The 23,463-nt window shown below is 34.1% G+C and overlaps 1 protein-coding gene across 2 annotated transcripts in view; it reads left to right on the forward strand.

Annotated features, from left to right (window-relative positions):
• Positions 1–23,463, forward strand: part of Cnbd1 (cyclic nucleotide binding domain containing 1) — a 249,918-nt gene that overhangs the window by 218,393 nt on the left and 8,062 nt on the right. For both annotated transcript variants that reach the window (XM_050163547.1, XM_050163542.1), the window contains 2 exons: positions 3,244–3,311; positions 16,511–16,570. In XM_050163547.1, coding sequence (XP_050019504.1) covers positions 3,244–3,311; positions 16,511–16,570 — 128 coding nt within the window. The remainder of the gene's footprint in view (positions 1–3,243; positions 3,312–16,510; positions 16,571–23,463) is intronic.

The following is a 23,463-nucleotide window of genomic DNA, read 5'->3' on the forward strand; positions in this document are numbered from 1 at the left end:
TCATACTTGGGACTGTCATATTAAATGGTACAGAAAAGGAGAGGAAGAATGAGGGTCAGTGGGGGTTGATAGGGAAGAAATATTGGCAGACTTATAGGAATTAGAGTTCCCAATGCAGCTAGTAACCTTAGCTGTTGGTATTTTTCATATTCAGTTTCCACTAGGCTATGTTGTTGTTGAATACTTTTATTTCACCTTTCTTCAATGGCTCCTGATTGCTGTTGTTCTGGCATGAACATTACAACCTTCCCTGTCCTATTTGGCTCAAGTGTGAATACTTGACTCCCAGCAGGTGGCAATGATATAAAGGTTGCGGAAATTTAGTTTGTAGAGCTTCACTAACACTATAAAGCCTAAAGACTTTATATCCCAACCCCCCTTCTTGCTCACTTTCTGCTTCTGGAACAGGAATATAATGTGACCAACCAACCTGTTGCTCCTGCTTGCATGTCTCTAAACTTGGTACAATGTCTTATTTACAATCATTGATTGGCACCTTAAGCTGTAAGCCAAAAGAAATTGTTACGTTCGTGTTTTGGTTACAGAAACAAGAAAAGGGCTACATGGCAGTTGAATAACTTGTGCTTGCATTGTTTTAAAATTTTTCTAGAAACATGTTCATGGTTTTGAACATGTTTCATCATGAAATTTTATGAATATTAATTTTGAAGATGACTCTTAGATTGGTTAGTAGATTTGTTGATACATGGTATGCATTAAAGTTTTACCTTAATTTTTTTATATTTTACCTTAATATCAGTTAATTCATCACATATTGAATATTGAAGCAAAGTACACATGAAGATTAAGTCTAGAGAGAAAAATGATAAAAAAACTTTTCCAACAATTAAGTGGTTTGTGAATTAATTATAGGACCTTTATTTTATCGCATATTCATATTTACATGTTATTTAAAATATTTTTGTTCAAGATGTAATGTAGGTGGGCCTTCTTCCTATGTGTTGTTTTCATTGGTTAGTTAATAAAGAAACTGCTTGGCCTGATAGGTCAGAACATAGGTGGGTGGAGTAGACAGAACAGAATGCTGGGAAAGGGGGAAGTGAGTCAGACACCATGGAGCCAGCCGCCAGGTCAGACATGCTGAATCTTTCCTAGTAAGCCACCACCTTGTGGTGCTACACAGATTATTAGAAATGGGTTAATCAAGGTGTGAGAGTTAGCCAATAAGAGGCTGGAACTAATGGGCCAGGCAGTGTTTAAATGAATACAGTTTGTGTGTTGTTATTTTGTGGCTAAGCTAGCCAGATGACCGGGAGCTCTGTTTTTTTAATTAATTGAATTTATGGCTTTTAGAACTCCTATATGTTCTTTCAAGTATCAACATTTTTATGAATTTTTCTAAGTTGCTGAGTAAATTTTATCTATGTTGCTTATTTCATTCTTAGTGATGATTTTTCCCTTCATGATTCTGACTTTCTTCCCTAGGCCCAAAATTAAATTCAAATTCTTATTTCTAACTCTTATAAAATATATTGATCATATTTTACCAGTAAGCATTTATAGTATTCTGACATTTGAGAGTTTGAGTTCAATAATCGAGGATTTTTGATCTATTGGTTTATATTTTCTAAGTTTTGATGTCTGTGTAGAGGTTTTTGTATCTACTGGTTTGGTGATCTCTTCTGAATTTGTTTGGAAATCTTCTCATTGAATAGACAAATGTTTACTCAGTCCTCAGTTTCACACAGTGGAGAAGTTTGCTGTAATAACAACAGTAGAAAGCTCATACAAGATATGGGAATATATTTAAATTTTATTAGATGTCACTGTATTAATAATGGTCATAAAAAGGCAAATGGTAAAAATATCAAACAACATGTGATGGAGTTAAAAATTCTCTAATTCCTACAAAGGCAGGTAATATCAGTGAGCTTGAGGCCAGCCTGTTCTACATAGTGAGTCTCAAGCTAGCCAGGATTAAGTAGTTAGACTCTGTCTCAAAATAAAAACAAAAGCTCTTTAAGGCAGATATGGAATTACTATATGAATGAAGCAAAGGAATGGTGCAGGGTAAAAGCGAGAACATGGTTACCCAAAGTAAAACAGAAAGACTAGAAGGAAGGGCCTGAGTTTAAAACAAAAGAGTAAAGATTTACCAAACTTCAAGATTAATTTGGTTGTTATCTCTGAACCTGGTAAACAGAAGCGGGCGGTCTCATCTTTTTAATACCTTCCTGAACTAAGGCTTGATATTCTGTCAATGTCTCCCTTTCCTGCTGTTTGCAACAGCCACCCTAGCTTTATCCTATCTCTGGGCAATAGTGATCCCATAAAAACAGGTTTCCCAGCCTTGATGTGCTGGTTTGTGGTTGGTCTTATCGTATCTTACTTTTTATTCCAGGCTGTCCAGCAACTCACTATCTGGTTCAGCTTGCCTTGAACTCACAGAAAATCTTCTTGCCTTGGTCTCCAGGAGACTTCATGCTATCAGTGTTAGCCTCCAGACTCAGCTCAGGCTTACTAATGAGAGCGTTGCCCACCTTTCTCTACACATTTTGGTCATTCTTTTACTTGCTTTGTGGATTTCTGAAGCCTACTCTCTTCTGTCTTCCGAGAAGACCTCCTCTGTCTTTAAAAACATGGATTGTCAGCTTCAACACAGTTCAGAGGCAGTTTTCAGTCCTGCGAAGGACTCAGAATACATTTTTTTAATACCTTCTAAATGTGTTAAGTCTGAACCGTAAAGGGTAGTTGGCCATCCTGGAGTGCTTTTATGTTCTACAATCTAGACATTCCCAAATGCTTACATGCGTACTTTCCTTTAACTTCCATGTACAACACATTCTACTCTGTTTGTAGTATAATTATAAAAAACTTCTTTTATCTCTCCCACAGTCAAACGTTTGAAAGAAAAATTGCATGTCTCCTCTTTGATTCACCTGCCCTTATCTTAGAAGCATGGAATGCTTAAAACGATAGGATTTTAATGCTCTGTCATGGAAGTAGCTCTTCTAAGAATAGGCCAGAAATTATGTTAACTTTTGATTATAAATATGTGTACTCTGACAATTAGACTGAATCATTATGCTCCAATTCTGTGGGATGATGTGCTTTTCTGTGACTGTTATTTGGGATGAATCAATAAATCAATTTAATTATTAAAGAAAATACAATTTTGTTTTTTATTTTCACTCATTAATGGCGGATGAATTAGTTGACTTTTTATTATTTTTAAAATAATTTCTAATAACGTTATTATTATATATCTATTTTTTTCTATAGCATTGGACCCAGTGACCAAGGAACTGATGATTCAAACAGCAAAACCAACTTTTGGCCATCTTACGGAAGTAAGACATGTGTTCATACTACAGTAAATATCATTAGTTGCAGAAACTACATGTTAATAATTATTTTGGCGTCCCAATGTCTCGTGCCTTCCCAACTAAAGTGATTATATTGTGGCGTATTCTTTAGGAAATGCATGATTGGAAACTTTAAATGCAAATGTCAGATGATATTCCTCTGTTGGTAGGAGTCATTTCTGTAGTAGTCTAATTCAACTCAGTTACTCAACAGTGTTGTCAATAACTTTAGAGAATACAATTTAGACCCCTTCCTTGAACAGTCATTTTGTAACTTTAGCAAGTAGTGCAGAATTATTCCCTTTCCTCTCATAGTTTTGAATTCCTTTTAGCCTCTGTGTGACAATGAAATCATATGTGGAAAAACTGACTATGATTCCAATATTTTCCAAAATTTCTAATTTCAACATTGTAGACTCATGGAATCATGATAAGCTCAGTTGCCCTTTGTCCCCAGTAACAGTTCTCTCTCCCAGAAAATCCTTTTAGCAGGTTAGGCAAATGACCCCAAAGTCATCAAATCAGCACTACAATGGCAGCTCTTCCCCAGGTCATCCTTCCTTATGACCTTGTGACTTTAGCAGAGCATAGAACACTTTATAGAAGTGATTCTTCCTCACTCCACATCTCCAACAATGATTATCAAAGTAATGGTCTTCTACACATTAATCCACTCAGCCCAACAGAAGTTCTGAATCTGTTTTCTCAAAAGGACAGAACAAAATGTATTGTCCAACTTGATTTGATCTTCATACATTGCTTGGAAAGACCTCTATTTGTCAACTTTTAATTGGAGACCAGACCATTTTATAGCATATTTTGGAAGGAATTGGTTAGCCTCATTTTTTCCAGTGAATGTTTCACATTTTCTTATAATCTTCAAATTATAGAAACTTTGAAATAGTCTTCTCTGTACATATCCATTTTCATATCACAGACTTTTGTGCAATTAATATGCATGTGCTAATATTGCTCATGTGTGCAAAGAAAGATTCTTTTACTTCACTTCATTCTTGGTTGGAAGACTAAATTCTAGAAAGGTATTTAGTAACTGTGCTAGTTAGCAGTGAGAGAGAGAGAGAGGAGAGAGAGAGAGAGGAGAGAGAGAATCTTGGTACCTTGTATATGGTTTTCTATTATGCTGTACTAGTATACATTTATACTGCAGTTTAGAAGCCCCCTTTCTCTGCATTCTGATTGGCAATGCCGATTTTCTTTTTAAGTGATTGAACTTGTATAGAGTCTCACAATTTTGATTTTCATTTTTTTTTTTTTGGTAATTAGTCTTGTTGAGAACTTTTTCTTAAACTTGTTTGCCTTTTGTATAACTTCTTTAATTGAAGTCTGTTTTAGATAATTTTTAGCTTATTTAGTTGCATCAAGGTTTTGGTTGATGAGTCCCTTTTAGATTGTAACCATGTCTGGATATGAATTCCTTGGTAAATATTAATTCACTTGTATTTTCTCTTACTGAATAGATTGTCTTCTTACTATGTGCATTGTCTCCTGGGTAGAGACTTCCAGTTTTACATTTTCTTTGTTTTCTATCCTTTTTCTTTCTTTGAGGACTTATATCCCAAATCACTGCTCATTTAATAACTGATACTGTTCCCCCAATGTTTTCTCATAATCATTTCAGATTTTACTTTTAGATTTTTCATCTGTTTTGAGTTGATGGTTTGAAAGAAGTAAGAGATAGTAATCATTAATCTGCTTACGAATATATAGTTTACCATGCCAGCACTAGTTATAAGTGGCTTATACTTTCGTCAATGCACACACACACACACACACACACACTAACTTTTCTGAGGAGCTATTGGCTGCCAACAAAAAGACTGATTTCTTCCTGCCTACCTGTCCGCATGTCAAGGTGGCTTTGCTTACTTGGGGTCCTTTGAGTTTTCAGATGAATTTAGGTTGTAGCTTATGTATTTATTAAAAATTTCCTGTGTATTCTGATGAGTTCAGTATTAAATCAGTGAAATACTTTGATACTGTAGGTATTTTAACAGTGTTAAATCATACAGTTCCTAAATACTAAGTATTTCCTTTTGTCATTTTTTTTCTCCAAAGATTTTATACTTGGACTCTAATTTTCATTGTTTTCATGACTAAATTTATTTCAATGTATATTATTTTTATGTATATTATTATTATTAGTGTATGTATATAACACATGTAGAACTTGTTTTGTAGCTGATACTCAAGCCATTAGGCACGTGCTGTGCTTTTTTTCCTCAATTATTTCCACTGAAACTATTCATGGGCACTTAATAAACATTTATTTATTGATTTTTAAAAATTTGTGTGAATAAGATTTTTTTCTTCATTCCTTTCTTAGCAAATCCAGTTTGGTATACAAAAACAAGATTATTTTTATATTCCTATATTTTAATTACTTCTTTAGCCATTTTTAATGTGCTATTGGTATAAATCTTTCAGATGTTCCATATATACTCATATATAGAAATGAGATACTTTTTGACAATCTGTAACAAAACAAAAGGACCATAAAGAATAAGGAAAAAATATTTTGAAAACATTATGAGTTGATTTCTATAACACTGATAATATATTTTGTTTTCAGCATAGACTTTTTTATGTTCATTAAAATATACCAGAAAAAAATAACATTTTTTTGGAGTGTTAAAAATTCACTCAGGGTACTTTTACACTTATGAAAGTTATCTGCTTATTACTGAACAAAAATCAAGCCTGTAGTAGAACATAATAATTACACTCAGCTTTTAAAAAGAAATATAAAAAATTCAGTATAAAAATTTGAGAAGAATCATGAAAGTGTTGGGGGAATTCGGGAATTCCTTTTCAGTTGGTCTTTTCAATTTTCATGTTCATCTGTTAATAAATAGGATATTTTAGGAAGTTCTCTGGAAAGTTGTATAAAAAAACCCACAGGATTCTGTGCAAATTAATGGTAAAGCCTGTTATTGCCTTCGCTGTCTTCCTGTCTACCTCAGTACTAACTCTCTAGTTCATGTCTGGCATCTACTTTATTACTGTTTGACAGCTACAGAGCATAGCAGCAGGGGAAAGGAGAGCAAAAGCCAAGGCAATAGGTTAGTCTGAAATTGTGATCTTGGCTGCCCTCACTTTCCCAGCTGTTGACTTTCAAAGACAGAAAGAGCAATGGTTAACACAGTGGAAGCTACCAGGTGAACCGGCTCAGTCACTTCACAATAAATGAGATTCTAGTTGACATTTGATTGGTTAGTCATTCTTTAGTTGTTGAACTACTAAAAAGAATATAATTTCCAATTTTTATTACTTAAAAACAAATAACCAATCCTTCACATAGAGAAACTAACACAGTAATCTAACTTATACTGACTTTCCTATTTTCCTTTCCCATGTCCAAATCAGGATATTTGACATGGAAATCACATACACAATTTCTAAAATTTCCTAAAAGTTTGTTCAAAATTTCTACATTTATAGAAGGATTTTTTTTCTGGATCCATTCTTACATTATCCAAAAAAAAGTGTTATTGCCCAGAAATAAAATTTAAAGTAGCTTTTAGAATCCTTGGTTAAATTCCAATGGTCTTTCCACATAGAGCCTGTAGTTTTTCAGAAAACTTTATATCCAAAGGTGAAGACAGTTTTGTATTATTACTATTTTAATGAGTTAAGTAAACAGTACTCAGAAGTAATAACTAGAAAAAATTGTCATTTACTTTCAGTAAATATCATCAATTGAGATTTATAAGGTTTTCTGTTTAGACAACTATTCACGTATTCACACCTGAAACTTCTTAAAATGTCCTTAAAAGTAAATCTTCAAATGTTATATATTATACATAATAAATAAGAAAAAATAAAGACAATAGCATATGAATTTTGAAAGCAAGTTGGCTTTTGCTTGCCTGTATGTGCTTGAGTATCAAGGTGAAGATATGACTTTACTGTTTCAGGCCCTTTGCAGTCCCTGCTTGCTATGTCATGACATATGACAGCCATGTCCATTCAAACCATGTAGCTGTGATCTGGTTGAACTGTGTTTGGTGTGGTAGCAAATCTTAAAATATCAGAGCTCATGTGACTTCCTTTTATAAAGGATATAGGTATGGATTTCAAGGCTGAAATCCTTTGGATTAGGACCAATTAAGGGTTATTTCTGATGATGATGATAGGAATAGGCCTTTTGAAAAGTGCGTGTGTTTAATTTCAAAGATACTAAGACCTGTTAAATATATCACTGGTCCTTCTTTGTGATGCCAACGGTAAAGCTTTTAGGCAATGTTTCTTGCTGTTGTCAATACCTGGCATGTTTCTGGGTATTCATCTCACTGACACCACCTCCTTATCGTATTTTCATTTTCAACCATTTTCTAATATTTCCTCAGTCTCTCTCTTAGTTGACAGTACTATGTATAGTTTCTAAATAAAAACTTGCATCTTTCAACAAGAAAAAAAAGTTAACTCAAGAATTACCACGTCATGTATATTGTTTACATAATTTAACTTTAATCTACATAATCAAATAATTATGATTTTAGTGTTAGCTTTGATTATGTATTATTTTATTCATTATTTCAATAGGAACTAAATCAATAAGAAAAATATTCAAGGTTATTATTACCTGATAATTTGGGGAAGAAAATTTGTTTAATTTAATGACTAATGAGTTAATAATTTATGACAAAGGAAAAGGGACAGGCTAACTAATTATAATTATAACATTATCCAAATGTATTTTATTAACATGATGGAAAAGGTTCATCTGTCTATGCGTTACTTTCATTGGTTAATAAAGAAACTGCCTTGACCCTTTGATAGGACAGAAAATTAGGTAGGCAGAGTAAACAGAACAGGGTGCTGGGTAGAAGGCAGTGAGGCAGATGCGATGAACCTCCTGCCGAAGATGGAGACAGGTTAGAATCTTCCTGGTAAGCCACAACTTTGTGGTGCCACACAGATAATTAGAAATGGGTTAAGCAAGATGTGAGAATTAGCCAATAAGAGGCTGAAACTAATGAGCCAGGCAGTGTTTAAATGAATACAGTTTGTGTGTTGTTATTTCGGGTGAAAAACTAGCCTTACGGAAGCCAGGCGGGAGAAAAGCAGGTCTGCTCGCCTCTCCACTACATTAACATGGATAAATAATTGGTTTTACTACTTGGGGATATTATGATTTTACTAAATTTTAGTTATCAAAAATGATGCTCTGAATATTAGTGCGATAGACACTGGTTTTATTTTTCTCACATAGAATCTCTCCAACCTGGAGGAAATGCAGAGGGATGGTACATAAGTAGTAAAAATCAATAGATTGGCTACAGAGAACTTAAATTTAAAGTAACTCGAGGGTGTCAGAGTTTTCCACGTTTTTCTTAGTTTTCATCTTTTCTGCCAGTTGGTGGACACAGCTCAAAAATGCAAGGACAATGTAGTAATTGATGCCTCCACTTTTTTTTTTAAAGAAAGGCATTACAGAGTCAAATAAAGTAAAAGACTGAAAGAACAAAAGAAAGGAAGAAAGAGAAGAAGAAAAGATAGAAAGATAGAGTTGAGACTATTTCTCTTCCACATTGAGCAAAGAAACCATGAGTTTCCACTTGAACAAACTAAAACTCAAATATGAGTTGAAAACAAAATAGAGGAACATAAAACCATTAAAAAATGAGAATAGCTATGAAAAATCAAAGAAAAAATGTTTGTTTTTATAAGTAAAGAAATAGAGTAAAGAGAAGAAAGGATTAGTTCATCCTGGAAACATATGAATCATGATTTTGGAAATAAGTTATTGTATTCCTAGATAAGGGAATTATGTTTATTCTATAAACAAATTATTTGAATGAACTCCAAACTATTTTGAAAGCTCACTATAATAAAATATTATCAAATAGCCATTGATCTATCTTATCAGGAATACTGTCTTTCATTAGCAACAAAAAATGCATCTGGTTTTAAGGGTTCCAAAATGAAAGTAAGTGGAATAAAATTAGAATTCCCATACTCTCACTCCTTCTGGGTTAGTTTCTGATTTCCATGTATCCACTGTCAGAACTTAAAAGAACAATGTAGAAACCATAAGTTTGATAACAAAAATATACTTGTGAAAAGATATTCTGTCAACTAAGTTTGCATATGAGCAGCAAAAAATTTTGGGTAAAAAGTAATTTTATTTTAATATTTTAAGACAAGAAAACAAACAAAGTAAAGCTAATTCTTATAGCAATGAAAATTATCAGATTATGACAATTCCTACATTTATACTTAAATATAGAACATATAAATGATTAAGTTAAACTTAGATATTTGGCTAAAAGAATTGATTTTACTTTGACAATTACCAATAAAACGTCAATAGAATCTTATGAAAGACATTCTAAAATTTAAGGCCTTGATGCCAGGTTGACTATTGTATTCACATCATTTTAATGCCTTAAAAAATCTGCAAGGCAATGAGGAATATATTGCTTCTGTATTTAAGCAAATTATACTTTAGTTTCAGTAATAGGTAATAAGAAAGACTTGATGAAAGATTGGAATTACATACAGATGTTGAACCATTATAGCAGGTGAGTTCCATGAAAGGACAGTGATCTAAGCATTGGAAAAGGCTTTAGAGAGGAAGCTCTCCTGGTTAAAGTACACCATGATTTATGAAATAAGATGGTGGGGAATCTGAGGAAATCTGTCATTAAACTCTGTAAATAGCAGTCACAGGAATGTAGGATGAAACAATCGCCAGTTTAGTAACTTGAATTTTAAACCTTAACACAAATGTATAAATATACAGGGTCTACAACTGGTATTTAGCTATAAAGTTGTGTTTCCAAACCTTATATCAGACATTGGAAGCCATCTAAAATAGCCAGTTGTTTAGAGGCATACTCATAGATATTGTTTAAGATGATGAGGCAAGAGGCTCGTAAGTTTGATTCTCCCTAAGTTTGAAACAATCTTTGAATCATTATAAATTAAAAAAAATTGAAGTGTACAGGGAAGAGGAAGAATAAATGGTAGGTACCTTTCTATTTGCAGGCCATATTACTAAATATTTTTTATGTGAGCAAAAGTCAGATGCTGAAAAACTGAGATATATATTAGGTGTCATAATCAGACCTTATTTACATAGATCATTTACTAGTGTGAAAGAAATGAATGCATAGAGGTGGTTACAAGCATGGCTTTGGATTAGCACCTGTAACTTCTAGGTCTGCTTCTTCATTCATATGGAAATAATGATTCGGGTTTTCCTATGGACCACTACTTTGAACTTTATATAAATTAAGAAATGCAAAACACCATAATCTGCAGTTTTCTGATAAATCAAGGAAATTGCCTTATTTTAGAAAGACTCAAAATATAATGTCTCATTTCATTAAGATATCATGTAATTTTATCCTGAAATCTATTGTTAAATCTACTTACCAAATTAAATTTCTTTTTACTTTTATTATCTCATTCCCAGAATTTAAGACAAACCCATCTCAAGCAACCTATAAAAACTCATTTAAGATTAAAAATTAAATATTTAGTCACATTAAGTTAGGACTTAGTATATTTTAATAAGTGGTTTTCATCATAGTAGCACTGTGGGAATAAATCCAATAGTCATAGAGAGAGCTTGATTGGGAAGTGTTCCCTATAAGACGTAGACAATGAAGCTTGGTTATAGAATTATCACCTGACATTTGAGTAAAGAGTTGAGGGAACTGACAAAGTAATTTAGAGGAGAATTCTCTGGATATAGCTTATAGCCAAAGGCTCACTTTCCAATGAGTAGACAATGGCAAACAATTTAAAATCTAGAAATAAATGTAAGTAGGGGGAGCTAGTTAACAAAAAACCAATTACCAGTAGGTGAATTCAGAAAGTTTTTGGTAGGAAATCACACCAATCTCTATAAAGGCTCTAATTTCTGTGACCTCCTGCTGTACACAGGAAATAAATCTTGAAAAACTCTAAGTCAGTTTTCACCTGTTTAATATCCTCGTTCTTATCATTTTGTTTTATTTTCATTTCTTAATATGTTGACTACATTGAAATAAAATCTTGGTTTTGTCTCATAACCTACCAAGGTAGATCAATAACAATAGCTCTGTTAGCATGACTGAAGGCCATTAGTTTGGAGAGAGAGAAAAAGAGAAAAACGCATTAAGGAAAAGAAAAAAGAAAAAGGATGTACAAAAGCAGGAAAATTTGAGGATTAAGCTTTCTACAAATACATTCACTGTATTAATTTAATATGTGTACATATATGCATAAATATATTCAGTGTTTAATTGCAAATGTAGGGGAAATGAAAAACAATTATATTTACTCCAAATATGGTCCTAACAGAATAGATTGACATGTTATTTTGATATGAAAATCTTTCCATTTTTAAGAGGGTGTAGTGTTTGGAAAATAAACTTACCTCATGTTTTGAGAGGTAAAATCTGTTATTTTTTTCACTGTTTTTTCTAACAACTGTTTTATGGGTCTCCTGGGTACTTCTAAAGTTTTGAGTACTGATTAAGAAGGTATTTCCTAACATCTTTAACATTTCTTGTATTCTTTACTTATAAAACAGAGCCAATTCTCTACTGGAAGCAACTATAAGAAATGATGAAACAGGTTGCTCAAACATTCAAATGGAAATGAGCAAGGTTTATACAAGGAAAAGAAAGCCTGGGAAAGGAAGACTACGGCTACCCTTGGTTTTAAGAATTATAAAGCTTAAACGAGTACCAAAATGCCATGCTAGCATATTCATAGGAAAATAGACCAGTGGGACACATCAGAGTAGAGCAGTAAACGTGCCTGTGTACTAAACTTAATCTGTAAACTCACATTTGTAAAACTCAGTAAAGTTTGTGTAATATTGCAGACAATTAAACGTGAAAATAACACTCTTGATTATTTCTGAGAAAATAATGAACTTCCAACCTTATCTTGACAATACAGAAAAATATTAACGCGAATCAGGTACACAGAAATAAATGTGGTTGCTAGTTTTTAGCCTCTAGAAGGGAGGAGAGGGCGTCACAATGAAGAACTGTTTTGATTAGGTTGGCCTTTTGCGAGTAAGGGATTGTATTAATTGGGTTAGCTCATGGAGCGAGACCATTCTGCATGTTGGCAGCATCATGTCGCAGCCCGGACCCTAGACTGAGTGAGAAGGTAGCTAGCTGAGCAGGGAGTGGTGTGCGAGTATTAATTTACTGCTCTCTGCTCTTGACGAAGATGTGGTCTGACTAGATACTTCAATGTCCTGCCACCTTAACATCCCTGAGAAATGGTTTGTATATACAATGAGACTTGGAGAAAACCATTTTTTTCTTTGTTGGTGGTTAACAATTAGAGATAGCTTTTCCGTTAGGGATGGAAGCTCATGTCTACTTCCCCTTCCAGCACTGGAACTCCATCTGGCTTAGACCTGTTCAGGCTGTGTGCATTCTGCCATTCTGGTGACTTCATATCTATGTCAGTCTTATTGTGTCTAGAAGGTCTTGTTTCCTTTGTGTCTCCCATGTGGGAGAAGGGGAAATAGCAATCATAATATCTTTTCTGAAAAAACATCTCTTTTCAAAACAAATTTCCTGAAATGATGAGCTAATCTGGAATTATGAGACAAATGAATACTTCTTCCCTTTAGTTGTTTTTGTCTTCTTTTTTTCTATTATTTTATTTTTAAGATTTAAAATAGTATTAGCATAACAGCATTTTATTTGTGTGTTTTTAATTTCTTGTTTACTGGAGAGAAGATTGTATGTATTGTTTTTAAATTATTTCTCCTCCCTTCCATTCCTTTAACTTCTCCCATGTCTCCCAATCTGTCTCAAATTCTTTTACTTTAATTATTATACATATATATATATACATAATAAAAACATACATAAAACTAGATAAATAAACTCCCAGTCTTTATTCCCAGCACTCGAGAGGCAGAGGAAGGCGGATCTCTGAGAGTTCGAGGCCAGCCTGGTCTACAAGAGCTAGTTCCAGGACAGGAACCAAAAAGCTACAGAGAAACCCTGTCTCAAAAATTCAAAAAAAAAAAAAAGAATTTATTTAAAAAGTGCAGATAATTTTTAAAATTATAGTCCTTTGGTTGTTTTGTTTTTCCTGGATTTAATGGTTATGTTCATGCTGTTGTTACCATTGCTGTTACAGTTCTAACGACTGAACCAGGGATGTTTTGAATTCTAGGCAATGATTTTAACTAAGTTAAATTCCTAGCCCTAAATTGTTAATTTCTGTAGAAATAATATGGAAAATGAGAAACTAGAGATTATCATTACTCCTCTTGTCTTGGAAGAAAGTGATGTTGGCACAGTGTAGGAATCACAATGTGGGAGGACCGCATTATCTAATACATGAATGAAATCCTACTCTGACCAAACCCGACATTGCTTACTGGAGACCCTGGGTGTGCAGCCAGGACTCCTCACACGGGCCAGGGCATCTAGGATTTCCAGAGCTGCATATGTTTACTGTGTCACCTTGGACATCTGCTCATACTGAACATCTGTTTTTTGTTTTCACTGGCCTGCCAAAAAAGAATGGGGTCATTAGTTATTCTACAATGTGAAGTTATGCAGAACACAATCCATGTATGAGAAATAATGTCAGGAAAGTCATATCCACTGTAATTAATTCAGAGTTTGCTTCATGCTGAGAGTCATTACAGGCATCATTTCAGAAGAGGCTGCCAAACCATCACATCCTCAAATAAAAACCAAGTATTTAAATATTTCTGCACAGCATTTTTACTCAAAAAAATCTCCGTGACTTTTTTATTTTCTGAACAGCAAAGTAAAACATGTAATGAATAAAATAAGGTACTTAGTTGTTTATTAATTAATATCTAAATTATATTTAGTGTTTTTATCCATTTGTATTTGCCTAAAATGAGTCATATATGTGACTTACCTTCTATTAATGGATTAAATTTGTATTAGCAACCACAGTAATTAGCCAGTCATATTGGACAACTGGAAACATACTATACACAAGACTGTGTTTCAGAGGATAGATAAGCTGCTATATATTTTATACATTTTATGTTCTTCTTATATATGGTAATATATGAAGTAAAATTCTCTATCATTTGAATAATGTTAATTGTCCATTGACCAGAAGGTATGTCACAGACTGTGGCATGAATAGTTGAACAAACTAGAACATGTTTTTCGCTTAAGAAATCTGTTTTTGTGCTCATGTGGTCAATCAAACACTTCTAGAATATAACAGAGGTACAGTTATTATAAAGCATAAAATTCTGGCACTCATTTGATAACTAAAAGTTCTGTTGTAGATCATGAACAATATAGTTATTCTAAATATTATATGAAATTGATAACATTAAATCATCATACAGAGAGACATATGACCTTATTGTGCTTGAAAATTTAGTTTTAAGGGCATTATAAGCCAAGAGAAAAACTAACAGAAGAAATAGGACAGTATTAGTATTACATAACAGGACTGGAATCATGTTGATTAAATTTCAACATAAGTGAATAGCAGGTTTAATTTCTACTTGCCTTATAATTTATTAGGTGGTCATGCTTTTAAATGTCACACTTGCTTAAAGAGACTTCATGGTTTGTTTTATAGATTGATTGTTTGTGACTAAGCACCACACTGTTACTTTTCCTTTGGATTTTGATCAGTTGTGGTTTTCTGTCTATTGTAAGATGTTTATTCGACAATAGGTGAGACCTATTCTTATCTGTGGGTACAGGATATATATTTAGAATTTAGTTAAGATTTATAGAGTTTCAGTAAAGTGGCAGTTCTAGGATCTCGTCTAGGATCCATGACCTCACTAGACCTAGGTAGCTGGATAGGTTTCCAATGTCAGGCATGATTTTCCTCTTGTTGAGCAGGGATAAGTCTAACTAAAGACTATTGCAACGTGAGGAATATTGCACCCTGCTCTTTGTAGTTCATAGGCATCATGTCTGGGTAGGACTATTGGTTGCTATTTATAATGCCATACTTGTATCTATGTCTCAGACATCTTAGCTTAAGCTAGGGGTTGTAGCAGAAGATGGGTTAGAAAGACTGTAAAAGCCAGAGGACCAGGAAGTTTTCTGTGAATTTGCAACTGCTAGAAATGTTAAAGAAGCTATAGCCCTGAAGTCTCATCAATATTGCTGCCTAAACAAGGCTCGGACAAGAATGAAACCAAAAGACACACTACCATAGATTGGGGGAAGACCATGGGGGCTTCTACCCTAGACAAAGAACTACAGGAAACTACCTAATGCTAATAGCAGAGAAATAGTATTCTCCAGGGAAGACCTTACCAGTTGGCTTTCCAACACCAATCTTCTTTTGTCTGTTATTTGTGTCTTTTTTCTACTGTTCATGGTTATATATAGCTAAAGTTTTCTCTAACTGTAAGTTTATTGGCTGTACAAATTGTATATTAAACAATCTCCAGCCCTGATCATATTACATGGGCTAAGAAAATTGCATTTATAATTTTAAGGATCTATATGAATACTGTACCGCTCATAATTCCCCCATACTCCACAAAATAACCTTCTAGAATGCATCTACAAATACCCCTCATTAGAGTCATTAGGTCACAGATATACACAATACATATACATCCCCCCCAACACACTAACAAAAATATACACACAAAAACAAATACACAAATACACATACAATTGTGCATATACATACATACATACATACATACATACATACATAAATACATACTCACATATACCCATATACACACAAGCACACACACACAAAGCATCTTGATAATATTAGGAAAACTAGTAGTTGTGAAGAAGAAAAGCATGAAGAATTGTGGGAGAGGTTAAAAGAAGACCATGGGAATTGAATATGACCACAGTACATTGTACACATGTATGAAAGTGTCTAATATATAAAACAGGCTACTGGTACATGTATCCTCATATTACAAAAATGTAATAAAATCATTTTCACAATTATTTATGGTAAGTGTAAATAAATTAAACTTCTAGAAAATGTGTGCCTTTTAAGGTCTAATTCTATTCTTTGTGATGGAATAATCAAAAGGCTGGCTGACTTGCTTTTATTTTATGCTTGTTAAGCTGCTTTGAGGTTTTTCTAGCTGTTTATATGTTTCAAAGTTTTCATTAATTGTAAATTTATTAAACAGGCATACAATGTATACTGGTCAAAACTATTACTCATTACTTGGACATTATTTTTTCTTCTAGGAGGATGTAAAAAATGAATATATCCAAAAGGTACGAGAAAGAGAATGGAAATATTTCAAGGTAAGATACTATATGTACCCGCAGAATGTGTATCATAATAATCAATGATTCCTTCCTGAATACAGTCTAATTTCAGAAACTTTAAGTACCAGGTATGTCACAGAAGATAAAACCATTATAATGAATGTATTCAGAAATATTTCTGAAGACACTATATTTACTTCTTTATGCTTAAGGCAAAATAACTCTAATTAACAGGGCCAAATAGGCCTTCCATATCTCCCATGTGCTAACCGATTTCAATGTCTTATCTCTCCTTTAAGTGTTTTAGCTGACTGTGCATTTTATAGAAGACAATAAGGGTCAGAGAGATAAAGGAACCAGATACAGTAGGCAATTCAGTTGTAAATTCATATTGTTCTCTTCCTTAATTTATGGGTTACAATAATGTAAGAATAATAAAAATAAATCATATGTGTAGAAAGAAGGAGGCTGCTTGTTCTTCCCGGCTGCCAAGAACCGAAATAATCACACAGAAACTATATAATTTAAACCACTTTTTGGCCCATTAGTTCTAGCTTCTTATTGGCTAACTCCTACATATTAATTTAACCCATTCCTATTAATCTGTGTATCTTCACGTGGTTGTGGCTTACTGGCTAAAATTACATCTGACTCCAGTGGGGCTACATGACTTCTCTCTGCCTTTTTCTCCTTTTTCCAGAATTATGTTTAGTTTCCCCCACCTAGCTCTGTTCCCCTATATCTCTGCTAAAGGGCCAAAGCAATTCTTTTATAAACCAATAATATTCACAGTCTACAGAGGGGACTCTCCCACATTATTTTTCCATATAAACATCACATGAAAAATAGTGATGTTTACTTTGTTATAGGACCAACCTGAATTTTGAATCACTTAAAAAACTGCCAGAATCTTTATCAGTTGTTACCATTATTCTCATGGCTACCTTCACCATCACTTACCCTGTAATCTTTGTGATCCAATGTCTTGTTTGTATATATCCTCAATTGTGTACGTGTGTTTGTGGTGTGTGTATGTGTGTGTGTGTGCGCGCGCGCGCCTTTGTGTGTTTGGGGAGAGGTGTGTGTTAGAACCATACTCTCACTGGTTTCTTGGCTAATTTGAAGAAAGGGATTTAAAAATGGTCCCATCCTCAGCTCTGTGTCTGGAACTTCTAGAAAAGTAGCAGAATGCCTCTTTTAGACCCGTATTTATTTTGCTCCTTTATGTTTTAGATGTGTAGCCATTGGCCCACTGCTTAAGAAATTTGTCAGAAAAAAATTTCCAAAATGTTGTCCCCATTGTGAGAAAACAGTGACATGAAGGACAAGTGCCCATGTGAAAAATCCCACTGATCAGGCAATGCTCAGTCTTTGTCAGAACTCTGCTCTAAGGCTACAATTCTGCATCATTTACAATAATTCTCATCAATCAATGGTCTCTCCGTTTTTCACAAACACTACTTTATTAAAATACAAAGGCTTAGGCTACTGTTAAGAAATATATTTTCTTTTCTGTTCTAGTTGTTTTTAAAATAAAATTTATTCACCTTTTACTCCTATGTATAAAGTAAAATAAATAAAAATTTAATGCTTTTCCATTTTACTAAAATGTCCAAATCTCATTGATATAATTCCACACAGTTTTGTGATCAGTTCATTCCTCTGAAACTCCCCCGTTCTACCTTATTTGGTGTTTCAACACCAAGGAAGGCTTGTTTTCTCACTTAAGGGACGTTTACCTAAACTGTTTTGTAAACTGTGTGAATATATTCTCAGGCTTTCTAGTCTTGTAACCTTAAGCACTATCATTTTTCTAAAGATTGTTTTACCTGTTCAATTCACAAAACAGGAGCAAAATATTTAGTTGGGAAGAATATGAAGATATATAAATATATATAATAGCAAGTAATGTTTAAGAAACCACTCACCTACCTTAAAAAGAATCATTATTTATAGCACTTGACAAAAATTTTTCCTTTGCGCATAATGACCATCACAGCAAATTCAAGTTACCAGTATTGTCTCACGTGGAAGGGTGTACACTGTCTGCTGTCTTGGCACTATGGACTCCAGCATCACTCTGATTTCCATATCTTATACCGTGGTTAACTTAAGGTGCCTACAAAAGAGAGTAAATTGTATGATCGTGGAAAGTCATCCAAACAGGACTGGGGAAGGGTCAGGCTTGCTGAGAAGAAACAGAGTGATCACTTAATATTGAAAGCCGGGTCTTAATACATCTTAGTATCATTATCAAGGGACAAGCAAGCTTTCTTTGCACTTCCTTTTAGTACTCGTAGGTAGTCTCACTGGTTCTCTTATGCAAATTTCAAAGGAGTAATGTTTGATTTTAATGGTTCTTGACTATTTTATTTACACAGATAATACACACCAGTCAGATATGGTACTGACTGTCCCAACCATCTGCATCTATTCAAACTCCTTTGCTGTTCTAATCAATTCTGAACTTCACAGTCAGGATAACGTGATTCCTTTTACTTATCACAATATTGTCTGTATTGACCATCTCTTTGGATCCCCATCCCCTAATACAGCTGGAGACTTAGCTCATGGTCTCGTGTAGGCTACATATTTTCTCTCTCTGCTGAATTATTTCTTCATTTCTTACCCTCAAAGTTCAATTGTGGCTCTGTCTTTGATTTTTCCATCAACTTATCAGTCGACTACAGATCTTAGTATGTCTTTGAAACATGTTCCCTAATGACCTATATGTCCTGTTGGCAATCCTGTCTTAAGGATGTGTAGTGTATAAGCATTCGTATAATTTATGAGTTAGTGGTGGATTACTATTCACTTTGTGTTTGTTTGTTTTGTTTTTCAAGACAGAATTTCTCTATGTAGCCTTGGCTGTTCTGGGCCTTACTATGTAGACCAGGCTGGCCTCAAACTTACAGATACCCACTTGCCTCTGCCTCTCAAGTGCCAAAGTTAAAGGTGGTTGCCATCACTGCCCAGTTTCTCTAACATTTTATAGACACATGGGTCCCTTTCTTCTTGTAATTATTAAGAGTTTCTGCGCCCCAAAAGCCTCTCCACTGATGCAGCAATCCAAAACAGACCAAATCAAACTAAATTAGGAAAAGCCCAGGATTAATAGCTATAAATGCTCTGGGATGATTTTGGAATTCCGGACTCTTCGTATATGAATGCCAGGGGCTGGGGTAAAGTTTCCAGCAGAACAGTAAACCTTCAGGTGTTGGTGAACACTGACTATGTAAAATAGTATAGCATTGGCCACAGAAAAACCTGATGTGAACTTGACTAAAAGAATTAGAAAAGGGACTTGGAAGCATAGTTTCTAACGCTTTCATAAAATTTTAGCTTCATAATTTTAAAATAGAAAAAATGCTTTCGATAGTGTGTCCCATAAAAAGAATTTCTAAAAATCTATTCATTTATAGATTTTTAATAATAATAAAAGTAACAGGAATCAAAGTAAAACTATGCAAAAGAATGTGTATTTAGCATAAAAACAGTGAAATAAAACCATAAGAAAAGTAAGAGTAAATTTTTTTCAAAATATGTTATACAATCTTTTTATATTTGTTTTGAATCATGTTATACATTTTAGTATCAGTAGGCAATATATCACAGAAGAAAAGAATATATCATGATCTCAGCTATGTTCTAAAGCTATGAACATGAATTAAATTAAGTGATCTTATGGATTAGAAAAAGAGTCTGGTGATCAGAATGGCAGCTTAATTTTGTATATTGAATGATTAATGGTGTCTGCTTAGCTTGTTAAGTTTATTTTAATTGATCTTTGCACTTAATAAGGATCTCAAATTAATCTAAGAATATTGATAGTCTTATTACATTCAGGAAAAGATAGGCTCACCAAAATGTATCCCATATCTCCAATTTGTGCTACAAAGGCACAACTCAACACCTTAAAACACACCACAGGAAGCAAATCAAAGCAAAAAATTCTCACCTATTGCTATTGTAAGTTACTATTTCTCTGTGAGTCCTGAGGCCAAAACACAGAAAATGTAATTCTACATAAAATGTAAAATAAATGCTAATTAAATATTAAATATTTATTAAATAAGTGTTAACTACTGAAATACCTTAATTCAAATGTGTTTTGGTTACTGTTATATGTATGCTAGAATTCATACCAGTTCTTTGGCTCTGATATCATTCCGCTACTGTTTCCCCATAGGGATTAGGAAAATGAAATTAAGTATCTTTTAGCTGTCTTTTCTTGAGGCAGTATTTCACTAGCTTCTTCTGTTTCCCCATAAATCCTACTCTCCTTCCCTTTAATTATGTTGTTGCTCTCTTCTGGAGTCTTAGTAATTAACATGAGACGACTAAATTAAATTTTAGTTGTTCTGCCTAAGTTTGTATGTCTCACGGTATTGTATTAATTGACCCCATACCTAAGGCTGTCTCCTTAAGTGAAACAGAATATCTTATTAAGAAGGCAATATGGCATTCAGACAGATTGACAGGCGAGGGATTAGAATGGATAAAATGAGATTAACAGTAATTCCATTTTGACACTATATTCTCATTAACTGGCAGGTACCCACAACCCACCACATGCTCTACATGGTATATTTTCAAGCATGCTTCCTGTGAGTTCTGACTTCAGGAAAATCAAAGAGACAGCAAAATGTTGCATCTAAATTCACTGTCTGAATTCCCAAGTGACAATAAAAGTTTGGATGATATGGGACTGATTTTCATCCTATAGGTGAGCCTGCTGGAGTTATTATAAATTCCACATATAATACTCACATTGCTAGAAGCGTTTTCTGAATCATGACTATAAATAGGACTTTTTTTCTAGTGAATGCTATCTTTAGTGATCAAACTTTGTTTTGAAGACAATAACTTTACTAGACTAAATATGTTTAATAATCCCCAAAATGAACTACATTTCCCATTGTAACAACTCTTAATTTAATAATATTGACTTATTCTCTGCTGAAATTATTGTAAAATAAAGTGTAAATTATTAATCCATTAAATTCTAATACCTTTCACCTGCAGGGAAGGTTTTCTTTTAAATTATCTCTTAAGATTTATTTTTTATTTTTTAAAAAGAAAACAAAATATCTTTTTTACATTATACATACCAATACCAATCCAAGTTTCCACTCCCTCTCCTCCTCACATTTCCTCCACTTCCCTCCCATCCACTCCACAGAGAGGGTAAGGCACATTACTTTTGGGAAGGTCCAAGGCCCTCCCTACTATATCTAGGTTGAGCAATGTATCCACCCAAAGAGAATAGGCTCCCACAAAGCCTGTGCAAGCAGTAGAGATAAATCCTGGTGCTACTGCCAGTGGCCCCTCAGTCTGCCCCAGCCATTCAGAGGGACTAGTTTTGTTCTATGCTTGTTCCTTCCCAGTCCAGCTAAAGTTGGTTATCTCCCATTAGCTCGGATAAACTGTCTTAGTGGATGAACCCATCGTGGGCTTGATCTCTTTGCTCATATTCTCACTCCACCCACTCTTCAAGTCAACTTTGGAAGCTCAGCCCAAGCTCCGTTGCTGGTCTCTGCCTCTGTTTCCATCAGTTTCTGGATATTAAATATCCAGATATTTAATATAATCATCAGTCTGACAGCTAGTTGGTTGGACTTTTCTTTTATAAGAGCGAGTCCTATATAGTATGGGCATTCTTCAAACTTTCTGATCAGCTACGAATGGTCTTGAGTTCTTTCTTCACCTGCCTCCACCTCTGAGGGCTGAGATTATAGGTATGCAGCACAGCACCTGACTTTCAATGTTCTGTGAGAGCACTGTCCCAAATTTAAAACAATTGTCAAGGGGCAGGGAGGGGAGCAGAGAAAAATGTAGAGCTCAATAAATATCAATAAAAAAATTATAAAATAAAATAATTGTCGTTTGTTTGGTTCCTCTGGGTTGTAGAAATTTTGGCTTCCTGAATGTAATCAATTTTCAGATACTTTTTTCAATACAAAACACAAAAATAATCCATAAACAGACCTTAAGAGTAAATTTTATGTTGAAAGTAGACTAATATCTGATAATACAAATTGCTTATCATTTTGATGAAAAAAGAAACTTCTCACAATAACTTATTTTTATTTATAATTGTTATTATTATAGCAATATTTTGAGGTTTGCTAAGTATTCAGAGTTACAGATCTGGAGCTCTCTAATGAGACATGAAAAATTATAAAAGATATTTATATTGTGTTGATTCATTTCTGTTGCTGTGATAAAATACTCTGACAAAACCAAATACAAGAAAAATGGTTTACTTAACTCACAATTATAAGTTACAGTTCATCACTGAAGTAATTTCAAGGTGTTAGGAGACTGAATAAATGGGACACACAATATCTACAGTCAGCAGAGAACAATAGGTGTATGCATGCTTGCCAACTCAGCTAGCTGCTCTCTCCGTAGGGTCCAGGGCCCAGTAAATGCTGCCTACACTCAGGATATTTCTTCCACCTCAATTAAAATAACCAAGGCAATGCTCACAAAAGGTTTCTAAGTCAACCTGAATAAGAAATTCCTGAATGAGCATGGGATTAAACTGGACCCTCAGAATGTGGCTGACAATTGAGGCAGACTGAGAAGCCAATGATAATGGCACTAGGATTTGTCTCTACTGCATGTACTAGCTTTTTGGGATCCTATTCTATTTGGATGCATACCTTCCTAAGGGGAGGAGGGCCTTGGACTTCCCACAGGGCAGGGTACCCTCTCTTAGGACTGGAGGGGGAGGGAGAGAGAGGGAAGTGGGAAGAGGGGAGGAAGTGGAAATTTTGATTGGTATCATTTATAAAGTAATAAAAATTAAAAATTAAAAAAAGAAAAATATATATCTGACTTCTTCCTGGGTTCTTCCTAGGAAAGTCTTGAGAACTCCAGTGAGGCAGCATGGAGACAGTAGTCTAATTTGTTTGGTGGGAGGT

The sequence above is a fragment of the Alexandromys fortis genome, unplaced genomic scaffold (assembly GCF_014885135.2).
Source record: "Alexandromys fortis isolate MF-2015 unplaced genomic scaffold, M_Fortis_MF-2015_v1.1 scaffold_18, whole genome shotgun sequence".
Classification (NCBI taxonomy): Eukaryota; Metazoa; Chordata; class Mammalia; order Rodentia; family Cricetidae; genus Alexandromys; species Alexandromys fortis.